At 31.3% G+C, this 17,158-nt stretch overlaps 1 protein-coding gene across 4 annotated transcripts; it reads right to left on the bottom strand.

Moving 5' to 3' along the window:
• Positions 1-8,636: 8,636 nt before the first annotated feature.
• On the bottom strand, positions 8,637-16,166 carry LOC109010750. Of its 4 annotated transcripts, none has more exons than XM_018991660.2 (8): positions 16,062-16,166; positions 14,476-14,632; positions 13,913-14,082; positions 11,369-11,410; positions 9,822-10,078; positions 9,523-9,613; positions 9,047-9,113; positions 8,637-8,949 (listed from the first exon to the last, which is right to left on the bottom strand). In XM_018991660.2, the coding sequence occupies exons 3-8, from the start codon at positions 13,975-13,977 to the stop codon at positions 8,896-8,898; spliced, it is 576 nt and encodes a 191-aa protein (XP_018847205.2). In that variant the 5' UTR covers positions 13,978-14,082; positions 14,476-14,632; positions 16,062-16,166; the 3' UTR covers positions 8,637-8,895. The 4 variants fall into 4 exon arrangements, with proteins under 4 accessions (XP_018847205.2, XP_035550984.1, XP_035550983.1 ...); XM_035695091.1 differs by having other exon boundaries at positions 14,476-14,629; positions 16,062-16,158; XM_035695090.1 differs by having other exon boundaries at positions 14,476-14,645; positions 16,062-16,136.
• Positions 16,167-17,158: the final 992 nt, after the last annotated feature.

Genomic DNA, 17,158 nt, shown 5'->3' with positions numbered 1-17,158 from the left:
AATCATAAACTACATAAATGTCACGTAATCGTTTTGAAAAAGAGTAGAATCTATTACTAAAAAATTAATTTTTTTCACATGGATCTCATATTTTATTTACTTTTTTTAAAGCGATTACGTGACAGTTGCACAATTCACGATGCAAATATATTTTCTCTTATCCCTAATAACCATTTATTGTATATCTACATAAGTTACTTATTAGTAATATATATTATATCTATATTATATATATATATATATTAATTTTGCAATGGTGACATGATATGTGTATGGTAGTATACACATTATGCAACAGCATATATCAACATTTCTTATATAGTTCCTACATAATAGGATATAAAACTACTATGTCTAACCTACTAAATATTAATATATTATAAAGTAGTCACTCTAATTTAATCACTTAAGTACTTACTAAATAACATATAACTATGGATTACATTCAATATATAGGCATAAATGACTAGGCATTATATTAGTAAATGTGTTACATGTTATATATTTAATTATAAAGGTTAGTATATTTATATTATTAAATTTAATATATATACATACATATTAGATATATATAAATATAAGAATATTAATATATAGGAATAAATTATATATACGTGTATATATATATATGCATATTTAACAATGAATGATCGAGCTCTAATCGGATCGAGCATAAACCAGCGAGTCTTAATAGTCTTTAACTAAGTTGAGTCAAGTTTAATTAAGTATATGTTATTTACTAATCGAGGGTGTTTTTACTTTCACAATCGAGTTTTTTCTTTCACAAGTTGAGCTCAGTTCGAATTTAACTAAATGAGTATCGAGCAAACATTCGTACAGACTAATTCAATTACAGTCCTAAATGTTGATTTGCCTTCATTTGAAATTTACTATATACCTATTATTTAAGGTTCGAAATATTCACCTAAACATTAAGCATCATTGTAAATTTATGATCATAAACATCCTTTAAAGAGAGTGAAAAAAAAACAATGTTTAGGATTGTAATCTCGCGCTTCTATCCCAATTTTTAAGGTAAAAGGAGATAAAATATATGAAGATGTTAAAGTCAAAAGATTTATGACTATTAGATATTAATTTGATTAAGTCTCTAATCTTTATGATCATAACATTCTATCATGTTTTTGAATTTGATTTTCACAGCGGCTCACTCCATCAATATTAACTCAATAGTAGCTATTTATCTTTTTAGTAATTTCATCCATTTATCTATATTCAATAGCTTAGCACCATGCTCATATGTAATATTAAGATATTTTAATTCAATTTATAGGTCGTTCATTCCGTGATTTGTACGTGACATGGTCCTTAGTTTGATATCAATTATTAAATATTTAATTATTGATAAAAAAAATTCAATAACTGTTAGATATTAATTTGATTAAAATTTTAAATTTTTAATCCATTATGATAAAAGAAGTGATATAAAATGGCTGGAAATTTGGGAACATAAATAAATTGTACTTTTTGGGAGAACGTACTTATTATCACCACCACAGGCCAAAAGATTATCATCATTCAAAATGAGATTAAAATGCATTAATAGAACAAGATGTGCAAATGGAACTTTAATTAATTAATATAATGACACTTAAAAAAACTAAGAAAAAAAGCCAAAAAAGGAGTATACTTTTGCTAGTTGTGGTTAATTTTCTTTACTCACAGCTCTCGATCGGCTAAGAAGAAAGCCGTGTGCTTTTCTGATCAGCTCGGATAAACAATATATAATAATGGTTTTACTAGAGGAGATGAAATCTACGAATAGTAAAGAAATGATTATGGATATTAATAAAATGATTTGAGTTATTTTATTTTATGAGATTTTAAAAAATATGAGAAAAAAAATTGAATAAAATAAAAATAAAAAAATGAAATGAGATGAGATGAAAATATTACCAATTCATGTATCAACAATTTTCTTTTATTTTTACCATTCATTTAGCTTCATAAATATAACAACTTGGTAACAAATATGGATTTTGAACACTTATATGCCGATCATAAATACACTGTTTATTGTTAAATCGCATTAATCATAATAAATATATATATATTTTTTAAATTTCAACGGTGCAATAAGCTTTCATTGATGCGGTAGGTTTCTATATCGATAATGTATTAAGTGCGGTAATATATCGATAATTTTATAAATTCTAAACACGGAACAATCCTTGTCAACTTATTGGATGATGTTTTCCATCAAGAACAAGATGATGATGCCTAGAAATGAGATTAATATTGGATATATTAGCATAAGATAGAATAAAAGTTATTGGGTGATGCTTTTTGGAGGTCCAAATCATTTGAAATGGTCTTTTGATTTTTGTTGGAACCTTTAGATGCGATTTGTATAGTGAGAAGGGATGAAATGATTTTAAATTAAAATTAAAAATTAAATAAAATATTATTTTATAATAATATTATTATTTTAGAATTTAAAAAAATTGAATTATTTATTATATTTTTATATAAAAATTTTAAAAAAATTATAATTATAAGATGAAATGAAATTTTCTAACTATTTAAACGAAACTTAATTATAATTTTCTGTCTAATCACTTTTATAGTGATTAAGATTAATGTCATCATTTCTTTGTTAGTGGTTATGAAAGAGTGGGCTTTATCTCTCGCTTGCACAATTGCTAGCAACGTACATTAATTATTGCTATTTTGTTATCACGTACTTGTCATCCATCCTGCTAGAAATATTGTCCAATGGAATTAAAGCTTAGCCATAATTTTTTTAACAAGATTTAAACCCAACAATTTAAATGAAGAGTAATACTATATACAATCATAAAATAGGTAAGTATTACATAATTGTTTTAAAAAAATTTAGGATCTATTATTAAAAAATTAATTTTTTTACGTAGATCTCTTATTTATTCATTTTTTTTAATAATTACACGACGTTTGCATATTCACGATTGTAACTATCATTTCTCTTAAATGAAAATTTGTCATAATCTTTTACACTTGCATTTTGTTTTTTTTTTTACCTTGGGGACTTGTTATAATCATAAAACTAGTTTAAATATTAATGTTTTTTTATTAATTTATATAAATATATACTTGTTTATGAATAAATGTTTTTCATGACAAAATAATATTTAAGGTCAACTGGTCCGAGCTTCGACCAGTTTGATCGGAGTGGTCAAGAAATGCTTCCTTAGCAGTAGAGAGAGAGAGAGAGAGGGAGAAACAGTGAATCCGAATAGGTTGACTTGGGAAAAACATAGACTTGGTACTGATCGAGAGGGACCCATGTCATATGTGGTGGGGTATATATATAATTAATTGATACCTACGATTTTGATGGTTCTTTTATTTTAGACCAAAAAAAAAAAAAGGTGGTGGTTGGGATGTACAATGAACTTGCATGATTTGGAATATTAATATGAATTAGATGTGGGAGGGTCCAATGCATGCTAAGATATTTTGTTATAACAGTGGCTTAGAATCAATGGATCTCTCATCTCATTTCGTACGTGTACGTGTGAGCGCAGATTACTCCAAGAAATTGCCGACCATCTCCGGCACCCGGCCTTCTTCTTTTCTTTTCTTTCCATTTGAAATATATAATAAATTAAAATTTATTTAAAAAAGTATAATTAGTTAAAAGTTCTTTACTTTGATCCGTATTAAATTAGCCATATCTTATTTAAAAGAAAAATGTTTATGGATCTTTTCATATTGGTCTCACTATTTTAGAAAGAATAAATATAGATAGAAGTCACTATTGAGAGCATCTATTTTACACACATGATGTAGTATTATCTAGACTACACATCTTCCTAAGTGAATGTTGGGAACAATCAACTAGAAGTAGTCACGCAGTGAATGCAAAGTGTGCATTGCAATAGTGACTTCTTTCTAACATTACTCTTTTAGAAATGAATTGTGCGAGGTTTATAAATATTAAACTCGAGAATTTAAACCTTAGACCTCGAGGGATCGAGCATACCACTAAAACAAAGACACTTATCATCACTTCAGCCAACCCCTAAAGAGTTATAGGTTCTACAATCTCTCACTTTCATATACAATTTATCTATTAATTAACAATTTTCTTTAAAAGAAAAGAAAATCTCTCTATTTTCATAAAATGATAAACGATAAATGCTACAAGAAAGTCTTATATCACACACATCTAATACCTAACTAACGTGTGATTAGTGATTTTTGTTTTTTTATTTAAACACATATATATTTAAGCATTAGGATAGAAGGACAAATAAATTATATTTTGATTAGGTGGAGGTGTGTGGTGTAAGATTTTTACGTAGAATTTCTCATGATAAAATATTATTTTCTCTATAAGTTTTAATTTAAAGTAACAATATATATTTTTTAAAGGGAAAGAAACCGGCCTTGTGCTGGTGAAGCTTCTTCTCCCCTTCACCACGATTTTGACCCTCCACTGTCGTCCTTCTCGTTCATCTCGTTCACACACACAGGAAGATGACACGTATAGACATTGTACAATGCATGTGTTTTGTATTATAAGTGAGATTCATTAATATAGAAGACACAGTACAATGCATGTGTTAATTGCGTGCAACATTTTCTCATCACTCTTCTTAACCATGCAAAGAAAGAAAGAACATGTAAAGATGCAAAGCCGATCGTTAAAATCCCCTTAATTAATTATTACCACAACTTTTAACCAAATTAGTTCATCGTCACTACTATATCATCCAATAATATGGTTCTGTGCATGGCATCTCTTCTGCTTTCGGTCTTTCCTTATCCAAAAAACAAATTAATAAGAAAAGGGAAGGTTCAAACATAAAATTTTGGGTTCTTTGTAAGCATAGATATATGACATCTTTTTCGGTATGCAATTAATGGTTTTGATAAAAAAAAATATCTGTTAATGTCAAAAATCACACAATAGACTGGAATGGGAGAAATAGTAATTCTTGGCTCACTGAAGTAGTCTAAGACTAGATGAGATAGTTCGTACGTACATTCATAACAGTGAATAGAAAATAAATACAAAAAATGTAAATAGAGATGGAGACACACATATTTATATGGTTCGATACTGGATATACGTCCACAGGTCGTTTGGAGGGCAAATCTATTATAATATGAGTATTTTATAGTCTCTCATTTCTCTTTGTACAATGGAAGTCGGATATATCTTTTTTGGAGAAGATAATATCTTGGAACTCTTGTTCTCAAGTCGAAGATGACCTATGTGTTCTCGTAATCTTCGCTTAACCGTCTCGAAGTCCCATTTCCTCAAATCTCTTTTTATTGTGACCCTATCAGTGGTAGGTGATGAAATCAGCTTTATTTCACTATTTCTTTGCGTGGTCCCTCTCTTTATCGTTTTTCTCTCTTTTTCTTCTTTTACATTTGTTTTTCTTTGTTATCTCCTTGTCTCTTCTCACTTGCTTCGTGATGGTGGCCCTTTGATGGGCTAGACCTAGTATATATGGGCATATCATTTTTGCCTCCTTCAACATCCATATTAGAACTGGAAAATCAAAAGTGAAAAAAGGATAGACACATGATATTGATTATATAATATTTATTGATCATGTTTGTATAAATATTCAGGTAGAATTATATTTGCAAGAAAGATATATTGTAAGACACTATATATATATATATCCATATTCTCTTACTTAAAAGTCTTTAAATTTGAATAATAATTAAGATATGTGAATGTCATTTTAGAGGATATGTATGAGGCAAAGTTGGTGAGCTCCTTAAAAAGAAGTGACGTTGGAGGTGCATGCATTGAACATTAGTTGGCAACTTGGCTAACTTGGAGAAGAAGAACCTTTAAGAATTATACAAGTACAAGGTGTGGCGGGCGGGTAGGGCAGAAGCTAAAATTGGCGACAGGGAAAAGAAATTAAGTGCATGCAATACAAGGCTAAAAACATATATATTTGGATCTATATTTTACACAATCTCCAAACTAAAACATAAAAATTAAAAAACTATATTTTCGATTTTGCGTATTGTTTTTTTTCTTGTTTTTCATTTTTTTAGAGAAATACTCTAGTCACAAAGAGAATATTACATAAAAATAATTTCATAAACTGACATGCAGTTTGATATTGTTCGTCAGATTATAAAGTTACTTTGCCCTGTTTGGATTCATATATAGTTTCATCTCATCTCATCATTACAAGTTTATCAAATTCTCATACAAAATATAATTAAAAATTCAACTTTTTCTAATCCGAAAATAATAATAATATTCTAACAATATTTTATTCAACTCATCCAAAACCATCACATCTCATCTCATCTCACTATCTAAACGATCCCTTATTATAAAGTAGATCTAACGAATCAGATGAAACCAAATCAATTTATAAGATTGTTTTTGTATATCGAGAATATTTTTGTTTTAATCAGAGTTTGGGTCCATTATGTAGACAGTGGGGGTGGTGGATTATAGTTTATGCAAAGCTTTCTATCCAATAAATTACTAATTAAAGCAGAACACCATCATAGATTCATATGCATACAAATCGAGGGAAAAAATCATGATAATAAAAAGGATAAAAATAAAATAATACAAGTTAATTAGGACATTTATAAGAAGCCCAGATTCACAGTAAGTGCATGAGTACGTGTGTGGTATGGCCGGCCAGGAACATATACAAACAAAAGTTGGTCTTTTCGCTCTACTACTATTCAAGCTTTAGATTTTTTGTATTGTAGTGTTAGGAATATGATCCATTGAATGGGGATGTGAATTAGAAGGTCTCTGATCTATCTGCGCGCGCGCATGTATCTATTTTTATTTTACCATTTATTCTTTGTAGCTTTTGCAAACTAATGCAGAAATTATGGAGGGCGGGCTGATTTTTGTTTTTAGTAAAATAAAACCTGGTTCTGGAAATGGGTTTCCTCCCTTGGAATGATCTTCTTCTAATTAGATTCACTTTATATATATATATATATATATATATACCTCTTTCTTGTTTTAAACTCTACAATTCGGACAAGAATTTCATAAGATATTCGCTCATATATTGTGTGAAAAATGCTAAGAAAAATCATGTAAGGCCACTACTTGTGAGTCATTATGCTTATCTGTTTTTGATACCACATTGACTATAAACAGCCTTCAAAACAAAAGGAAGGAGAGGACAGAACAAGGGGTTAAAACAAGTCGAACAAAATTGACTTACAAATATAGAAATTTCAACACCATTTTCTTTTTTATTTATTTATTTATTTTTGAATGATGGGAAAGCTTTTAATAATTGATAATTATTTTATCAAGATCATTCATTTGGTGAACCATATGGATTCTTTGAATTCTAAATCTTCTAGACCCATCACCTCACAAATGGAGGGACAAATGCAAAGATTTTGCTTAAAAAGAGGCATATGTTTTTCATCATGAAAACATCGCAACAACCAACCACCTAATATGTTTCACTGAATCTGAAAGAGCCAATACTATTTGATGTGCTTCTAATTCAACATCTCTCTCCCTCTCTTTATCTCTGCATGTGTAAAAGTCCCATAAATGGAATGTAAACGAGTCGAGTTCGAGTGAGTAATGGGTGTAAAACGAGTTAGATTTTATGTTCATGAACAGCTTGTTAAATATTTGAGGGGGACTCAAGTAACGTGTAGTATTAGGAACATTACTAACACTAATCTCTGAGTATTTTAAATATTTTCATTATACATATAAAGATAATACTGTAAAAAACAATATATATAAAATTATTTGAGTTTATATGAACTTTTACGGGTCCAACCAAGTTTTGTATGAGCTGTATCGTTTTTGTATTCATGATCAAGTTAACAACTCATTTATTAAACGAATCAAGTCACTTTCGAGTTTGACCAATCCGATCTTAGACGACTTGTCGTGTTTATTTACGGCGCTAGACATAGCACTTCTTTATCGTTCTTTTCATGTAAAGCAGCCCTCGATGATAAGCCATATATAGTCCTCACAACCCAGGGTTGAATAATGAGAAATGCTATTTTTTTAATCTGAATCTTATTATCTCCTCACTCCAGTTGATTGATTTTTCATTTTGGCGGTTGACATAATTAGAAAGGTGTTAAAAAGCCCCCCAGATAAGCAAAGTATAAATGGCCAAGGAAGAAAATTTCAAGTTGAAGACTAGTACCGTTATTCTTGAAACAATCCCAAATTGAGTTGGAAGCTTGAGAGTCCTAGGGACAACATCTCCCTGGATGTAGTTCGACGGCAGGATGGAAACTTCATGCTCTCCATAAGTAATTGGAAAAGCAACCTAACATACTTGAACCACATGTAACAAAGTCCTTGTGTGCATGAATCACAAACCAGCCCTATAGAAGAACATCGATAAAGAACATATAAGCTTTAGGCTCCTTCCCGGCATATCACAAGGTCAGGCCATGTTCGGTGTATTCACACTAACCGACAATTGATGCCTTGTTGTGCCTTGATTAGGCACAACATTGTATCCAATATTACAATGTTCTTCTGAGGGTGCGTGCCCAGCACATCTAACTCTTTGTGGATGCACCACACTCGTATACGCAACAGTCAATCCGACAGATATAACAACATATAGTTTAATTTTCTTATAAATAAAACGAGAAAGAATGACCATAACAACCCAACAACAAGAAGAAGAGAACAGCAAGTTTATGTATTTTATGTACACACTTGCATCTATGTTCAGTTTGAATATGGTAAAAGGGCATGTCCAATAAAGCATATACAGAGGGGGGGAGAGAGAGAGAGAGAGAGAGAGAGAGAGAGAGAGAGAGAGAGTACTGTCATTAGTGTGTTGTATTACAAGTGAAACAGAAAAATGTGTTCGATCCTTTTGTTCCTCCTTAGCCCTCAACTATATACAAAAGACTCTTATCTTGATACGAATACACTTAATCATACAGCCCTTCCTGCTCCCATACATCAACAAGAAACTCTATCATCTCCTATCAATTAAATTTTATAAACGCATATCAGAATGTGAAATTAGCAAATTAATCCAACAACATAAAGCAAGATTACCAAATTACACAGCACACTTACAGATAGAGGAATGGGCTGGGGTAAAGACTGTTTGGTCCCAAGCAAACTTTCATAGCTTGCATTCCAACTGAAAGATACAACAAGTCATGACGTGAGTAATGGGGATTCTAGCCAGATACATGTGTTTATAATCACCCCTCCATATGATTTCTCCTTTCTTAATGAAATTATGAAAATATATATTGATATGAACCGACAGGAATGGAATCCCTTGAACCCACAATAGGCCCACCTTGGTTCCCATCACATATTGATCATTACTGATCCTTCATTTCAAAAAGTGTGGAAATCAAAAGGAACTACTATCATTACTCATTAAAAAGCATAAAAAGCACAATGATTTAAGAAACCATTTAAAAGGTGATGGCTTTGATTTTAGTAGATGGGAAATAGTAGTGGTTAATCTATTAACTTGCTGGATGGTTGACACAGGATTACAAGTAATGAACCCATCATAAAAGACACAAGTAAGACACCTTAATCTGGGTTCCCGACTTTGATGCGACTGATCTCTGAACCTGCTACTTCCAATCCATTGAAGCCTGGTTTGATTCCAGAGAAGAAGACCTGCAATGGGCAAAATGTACACGTTATTGATATTGTCTCACAAACCCAAATTGCACTAAACAGGAAGTACAAGCCATAAACCCATAAATCATGAACATAACTCACCAAAACGGGTGATCAAAATATGCTAGATGGCTCCATATAGAAACAACCATATTTGTCTCAGTAAATAAAGCAGGAAAGAAAGAAATAATGTAAGAAAGCTTGCCATGATTTACAAAGTCAGAATTGCTGCTTGTGCTACCAATGCCACTGTCACAATTGAGATTTTGGTTTGATGTGCTGATAGATGAGATGCTTTTTAGAGACTGAACAGTGCAGTTATCCAGATCATATGTGCTGGTACTCCAAAAATCATCCGATATACTAGGTTTTCTCACCATGCGCCCCTGAATTTTTAGCCCCTTTGATGGCTCATCAACAGCAATAATTGGTGTGGGTCCAGTACAACATCCAAAGCAACCACTGTTCTGTTACAAACCAAGTTAAACCACGTATACAATAAATGCAGCACAGCCAAAATAATACAGCATTAAGGCCAGATCAGTAAGTGTCAGCACTTGAACCGGTATAAGTAGTACTCATTAACATTTATTCCCTTTTCCTTTTCACAATTAGGAGTAAAAGAATTCAAGTTCAACAGTTGTGAAGTCCAGATACAGTATCAACAGTGTGCCATCAAACCTGATTCACAATTATCAGGGGCAATATACAAAAATAACTTCAGGTGCAGTTTCTCAACCATTTTTCCCATGTGATGGCCAATGACCTAATGCAGCTTTGATTTCTTCATTCAGTTTCAACTAGTCTCTCCGTGAGTAAATTTATCATCTATACACTCACTTAGTTTTCTTATCTTTCTAATGTTTAAAAGCAGAGCAGACCGGCCAATCAAACTGGCCCAACCAGCAACTAGAACTGTGATGGCCAGAAAGCAAATGACCCCTTCTTGCCGATGAAGGCTTCAAGCAGCGACGCTGCTCGTGATGTTTGTCCATAGGTCAAATCAGATATGTAATTATTGGAACAATTAGTGGAGACTCAACTGGTGGATATGCAAGCATGGTAGCTCATATGATGTTCTATATCTCCATGAATCTAGGAACTTTTGCTTGCAAAGCCAATGATGCTTAGCTGGTCTTTTTGAATGATCAGACATGAGCAGTATTTTTACTATATATATATATATATATCTAACTAAATTTGTATACTTTATAGATGGGATTGGTTTTTAATCTCCAACCATCTTGATATTTTGGTGCATAATGGGTACGAGGAGGCAATGTAATCCAACGCCAATTTTGTAAGCATGCTCATCCATGAAAAGTTAATTAGAGATGACTAGATGCAACTCACATACAGACATACTTGCATACATATATGGACGAAGTAAAACTTTATATTGCCTTGATGACTTGAACTTTGAATACTCTACTTGGAAAAAAAAGGATCAGATTACTATTAATAGAGACAAATACAACGTGCTAACCAAAAAAAAGATATAAGATCGGGAACAAACAAGTCAACGGTCATTCCAAAAAGGGCCATTTTTTGTTTTTTGAAAAAAAGGTTGAAAGCCAAAACTTAACATTAATAGCAGAAACATCCCTAACTGAAGTACTCTCCTTGCTTTTTGGGAACAAAAATGGCAGCAATTAAAGACACCCAAAAAGGCAAGAAAAGTACTTCCAAATATCAAATCCAATCCGAATAAAACTGATTATCAGCAATTAGGGCTCGAAACCTAGGACTTACCCCATGCAAGCAAGAAAGTGACTGATCCAAGCAGCGATCGAGCTATTTATCGTCACCATAATCGCCAAAAATCAAAGCAAAACTCAGCAGTTAGACATGATTCCAAGAAAACCAACAGAGGCAACCCTAGATTCTAAAATGGTAGTAAGAAAACAAAAATCGAATCAAAATCCAAAATATTCGTGATTTTTCTTTCTACGTTTATTTATCGAGAATCAGAAAGCTGAATTCCCGCGGATATGGGATTATCAGGGCATTGATTGGGTGATTTTTCAGATTTCACACTTTCGAAGTGGCTGCGCCTCTGCCACTTTCTTGCCCACTGGATGATTGGGGTGATGAACAGTGACAAAAGTAATGGACCCCATTCTTTACTATAATTATCTGTGTAATCATTTTCTTTAATTATTATTCTCAACAACCTTTTTATCATAAAAATATATATATATATATATATATATATAGTAAGATTCATTTGAACAGTGACATATTTCAGATATTTTGTAAAAAAAAGTAAAAAAATAATAATATAATGTTAAATAGTAATAAAAAATAATAATAAATTATTATCAGAATACCTAAAATATCTTAGTATCCAAATTAAGCATAAGTATAGGTTTCTTTAAATTATATATTTAAAAACAATCTAATAAAAAAATTAGAAAAAAATCTCAAACTCAAAATACATATAATAAAAAAGTGGAAAGTTTATATATATTATTTCTGTTTACTTAATTATAAATAATATTTAGAAGAATGTTTTTCATTTTTCTCACAGTGGACATTTTAATTTAACAGTAATTGAATAACAGCAACATGGTAATGGAGCCATTAGAATGGATATTTTGCAAAGAAATGCTTGCATCTCTTTTCTTAATTATATTTTAGAAGAAAATTCAAATAACTCTCTTAAACTACCGAGGGATTTAGAACCATAAAAAATTAATATTTATAAATATATTTTTTTTATGTCGAAAACCTCTCCAAGACAACTTTTTGGACCTCTTCCAGAATAAACTTTAATTTCGTGCCCCGGACTCTTGAAAGTTATAAATAAATTTTCTCCTCTTAACTATTTTTCTTTTGGTTTACATTTTTTGGGTAACTTCTTTTCTAGGTTTCTTAATTTAATATTGTTACGTTGTATTTTTGAACATTGTTAGGAGTAATTTAGAATTTTTGGATACAAAAAAATAATACATTTATGATTTGATTGTCAAAATTGAGTTTAGGTCATGATTGCAAACCGCACCTTAGACATACTAGAACTATTACTCAACAGAAAATAAAAACTTATTTTCGTGGGTTGTCTCGGATAAATATTGTAATTAATAGTATATACTATAATTATAATAAGTCGATACACAATGCAATGAACAGTGCAATGAACAGTGCAATGAAGTTATGAACCATGGATTTCTTGTGACTGCCAGCCCGTAAATGTATCAGCACTCAATATCCTTGCCCCTAATGAACAATTTGCATTCGAACAAAACTTAAATATAATCTTAAATATAATTTAACAAAAAAATCAAGACTGAAAAATAAAATAATCTTAAACATTAAATGAATCAAGGTCGAACAAAACTTTAATCTTGAATATTAAATAAGCTATACTCAATATAAATCTGTCTCAAATCATATAAGCCATATAGAATCTATTATTTCATATGATAATATTTTTTAATTTTACACTGAAAATAATTTTAAGTTCAACAAAACAATAATGACTCATATTCTTAATGCAATACATGTTGTTTAAATAGAATATCAATTTAGTTATCATGACATATGATCCCATATATATAAATTATATAAAGATATTAACTTTACTAATACTCACTTCCTTAATCATTAAGTAAAAAAAATTAAAAAAAAAAAATCAAATACAAAAAGAGTAGTAGATAGGTAGTAGTAGAGTAGTAACTCTTATCATTATTCTTTATATAAATGCAGAACATAATAGTAAAAAATTGTAGATAAAATCATAAAATTTAATATAAATAACCTATTTATGATGTGGTATATTTTAAATGGTTTTGTATTTCTATTACTTAAATGAACAACTATTTAAAATGTATTACATCAACAAATGTAACTGAGGATGACAAGATGCAAGTAGAATATAATTCTCTAACTTCATTGAACTGGAGAATACTTCCTGGCTTGGAAACTACCTCCTCTCCCTTCCACAGAGAGGTCAGAAGAAAACAGACCCCTCATCTCGGCCAACATTTCTTCTCCACAATCATGGGATTCCAAATCATGAGTAGCAAGAAGGCAAAAATTTGGAGGGGGGGGAAATACCAACGAGGTTAAAGGAAAAAATTGTTATCTGTATTTTCTGGCCTTCTTGTTTACCCAACTCACCATTCCCCAATATGGCATCGGAATTAAACAGAATACCAAAAAAGGGTCAAGAGATGCACAACGGAGATAACAGCACAAAACAAGATTCAACGAGGAAAAAATCACTTCGTTTTTTATGAGTAACTAGGCAAAAATCAATTCATTATCAAACTTTCTGTCCTAAATCATTCTCACCCTTTCGAGTAGGAGGATGCTAATTGACCTTTTTGAACAGGATGGATGCTAGGCTTGCCCTCCATCCATACATTATTAAAGGCTCCTGCTTTCTGGGTATAAGAGAAGCCAGACCAGCCCGGAGGTTGTGACTAGGCAAACTCTCCAGTTTGGCACTCGTGTCTGAAGACCTGAAAATTAAAATAAACAGTTCATAATTTGTGCTAGTGCCGCAACTCATTGGATAATAATTCAAAATAGGTGGCAACTTCATTTCCATCAAGCAAAGTGGCCGGCCCATCCAGCAAATGAGTAAAGGTTTCATATTGATGCAGATATGGCAGACATATAGGTTCATACTTTGACAATGCTGAAAACTTTGAGCATATTGAGGCAATATATTTTTTTTTATAAGTATTGAGGCAATATATATATATATATATATGTTAATGTCATTTTTTATGAGGAACTTATGTTCCCCATCATTATTGCATCAACATAAAGAAAAAAGGGGAAAATCATGGATGGAGAGAGAGAGAGAGAGAGAGAGAGAGAGAGAGAGGAATGAAATAAAAGATGCATACGTAGGATCAGATGAGCCTTCATATGCAAATGTTGACAGGCCTTGTCGTTGCTTATGCTTGGGGTTAGCTGTGCATAGTACATAAACACGGCCACGGCGTTTGACTGTCTTGCAAAATTCACACATCTTCTTAACTGATGACCGCACCTTCATTGCTACTGAAGATCAAAACTAAGATGCCATCAAATGTAAAACAACAAGTTGTGATTTAATAGAGTTACGCGACTTAATAGAGTTACATGTATCTAGCAAAGCGATCAACCTATATCATAATAAGTAGGATGCTAAAAACCATCAAAGAACAATATATATTATATAGGAAGAAAGGAAGCACCATATGAATTACGAAAAATGGCTCCATAATAATAATAAAAAAAATTAAATGGATTACATTGGTAGAAGACCATCATTTTTTTTTTTTGGGGGGGGGGGGGGGGGACCTTTTCCGACAATAGTTGATATCACAAAAAGGTTTGCATTCACTTCTTTTTTATAAGTCAATGTAATTTATTCAATCTCAAAAAGTAGTGCTATCCAAGCACAAAACACAATAGATGTGTCTAAACATCAGAAAAGAAAGAAAGAAGAAATGCTGATTTTGGAGATTAGTACCACAAATATGAGTAACCACCCAAAGAAATAGGGTTTTAATGAAGAAAAATTAAAGCTCATCCACTGATCTCCGAAGCACCAAAGCTTTCACTTCTTAAAACTTGGTCATTTTCTTACAGTGAAGAGGGGATTGTGAAAAACAGTAAATGCACATCTCTAACCACATAGTCAAAAATCCAAAAATCATTAACCCAAGAAGCAGCCTGCTCAACGATACCCAGAGCGCATCCAACGGCTGTGTCTACACCATGGATCTTGGAATATGGTGTGGGATGTTTCCACTTGCTTTCAGATATAAAAAGGAAGGGAGAAAATACACGGGAAGAAAATATGTTAAACCTAAAGATTATATTACAATTTACATACAAATTGGCACATATTTGTGGCTGCCCAAACCCTATCACTGCATAGAATTTTAATTTTGTTTTTCTAGGAAACCGCATAGAACTCTAAATCAAGATCAATTACCATCAAGGTGATCTTCGAAACATACAAACTTCACTAACCTTATTTTAGTGAAGTATTAAGAACATGTAGTACTACATTGTTTCTACATTCCCATCAGTTCAAGACCAAGTTCGTATTAATCACATGCGGTCCTTTACCTACACAGTTACTTTTTTACACATAAACCAGAAGCAAATTTTGCAGAGGAAGCACACATGGGGTGCCACAAAGTAAAATTAAAAGGCGAAAAAAAAAAAGACAAACAAACATAAGCGATAAAGGGGCAATTCTTCCGCCGAAACAAACGGTACCCAAAAAGAACCAATATTTCCCCTTAAATTCCGCAATCACACTCAAATCTACGCACAGAAAAGACACTCTCAATCAAATTACTTGCAAACCTCATTAGCCAGTCGCATGACAGAGAAACCAGTAAATAATTATAGTTCATAATTACAGAAACCCCCCGACGGTTCTTCGAAACCTTAAGCGATTAGAAAATGGAGGAGAAGATGGAAAGATAAATACCTGTTTGGTGGGGGCAGGCGTTTTGCTCAGAACAATGTCTTCTCGGACTACGGCTTCTGTGCTCGGTGTATAGGGAGACGGTGCGGGTCAGTTTCAACAGTTGAAACTAGGAGACTTGGGCCGGGTCTGGCCCAGCACAGAGTCACAGACCAATGGGCAAATAGTTAGCGAGATGGGATGAGGTTCAAGACTAACTTGGGGTTTTCACAATTACTTTGATTCATTTTATCTCATTATTATAATTTTTTTAAATTTTTATATAAAATAAAATAAAAAATTAAATTTTTTTAAATCTTAAAAATAATATTAAAAAAATATTTTAAAAATATTTTATTTAATTTTTAACTTTAATTTTAATTTATCTCATCTATCATTTCATCTATAAAAATAAAGGAGATTTTAATTTTGTTGCCCCAGCCCCGATGCCCATAGGAGAATTTAATTTACTATCAGGAGTCCTATCGCAATCACGGGGGCACTGGTCCAGTGCCCCAATTAATTAAATCATGACATATGCGATGAATAAAAAAAAGTTGGTATTGTAACACAATCCCGTGTGTTAGTTTTAAGACTAATTCTATGAATAATTGTGGAGTGTACAAGTGTCGTATAATTATTTAAAAAAAAAGTAAGATTTACTATTAAAAAATTAATTTCTTTTCATATGAGTCTCATATTTATTTACTTTTTTTAAAACGACTATACGGCATTTATATACTCACGATTGTAAATATTATTTCTCTAATTTTAATAGTTTTGGGTACAAAATATAAAATATTTTATAATTTGAAGGTTTAAGATATATTTATCATATCAATAAATAAAATTATATCATGATCACTATAGATGATCAGCAGTTAAGTATATAGACATGGGTAGTGATAGGGTTACTACCCATCTACTATCCAAGTACATTTCAAATTTTTTTATTTTTTTATCATTTTTTTAAGTATTTTTTTAACATCTTTAATCACTAAGAAAAAATTAAAAAAATATATAATTTTATTAATATTTACTTTCTTAATCATTAAATAAAATAAAGAATTAAAAAAAAATCAAATATAAATTGAGTAGTAAATGAATAGTAATAAAATCGT

This window comes from Juglans regia, chromosome 10 (genome assembly GCF_001411555.2).
Source record: "Juglans regia cultivar Chandler chromosome 10, Walnut 2.0, whole genome shotgun sequence".
NCBI lineage: Eukaryota > Viridiplantae > Streptophyta > Magnoliopsida > Fagales > Juglandaceae > Juglans > Juglans regia.
This window is presented reverse-complemented; position numbering and strand designations above follow the sequence as displayed.

Excerpts from the sequence above, each read along its gene's own strand:
- LOC109010750 (XM_018991660.2), bottom strand. The coding sequence starts at position 13,977 with ATGGAGGGCAAGCCTAGCATCCATCCTGTTCAAAAAGGTCAATTAGCA. Across the intron at positions 11,411-13,912 it reads GCATCCTCCTACTCGAAAGG|CTCGATCGCTGCTTGGATCA; the intron begins GTGAGAATGATT and ends GACGATAAATAG. Across the intron at positions 10,079-11,368 it reads CACTTTCTTGCTTGCATGGG|TGGTTGCTTTGGATGTTGTA; the intron begins GTAAGTCCTAGG and ends GTAACAGAACAG.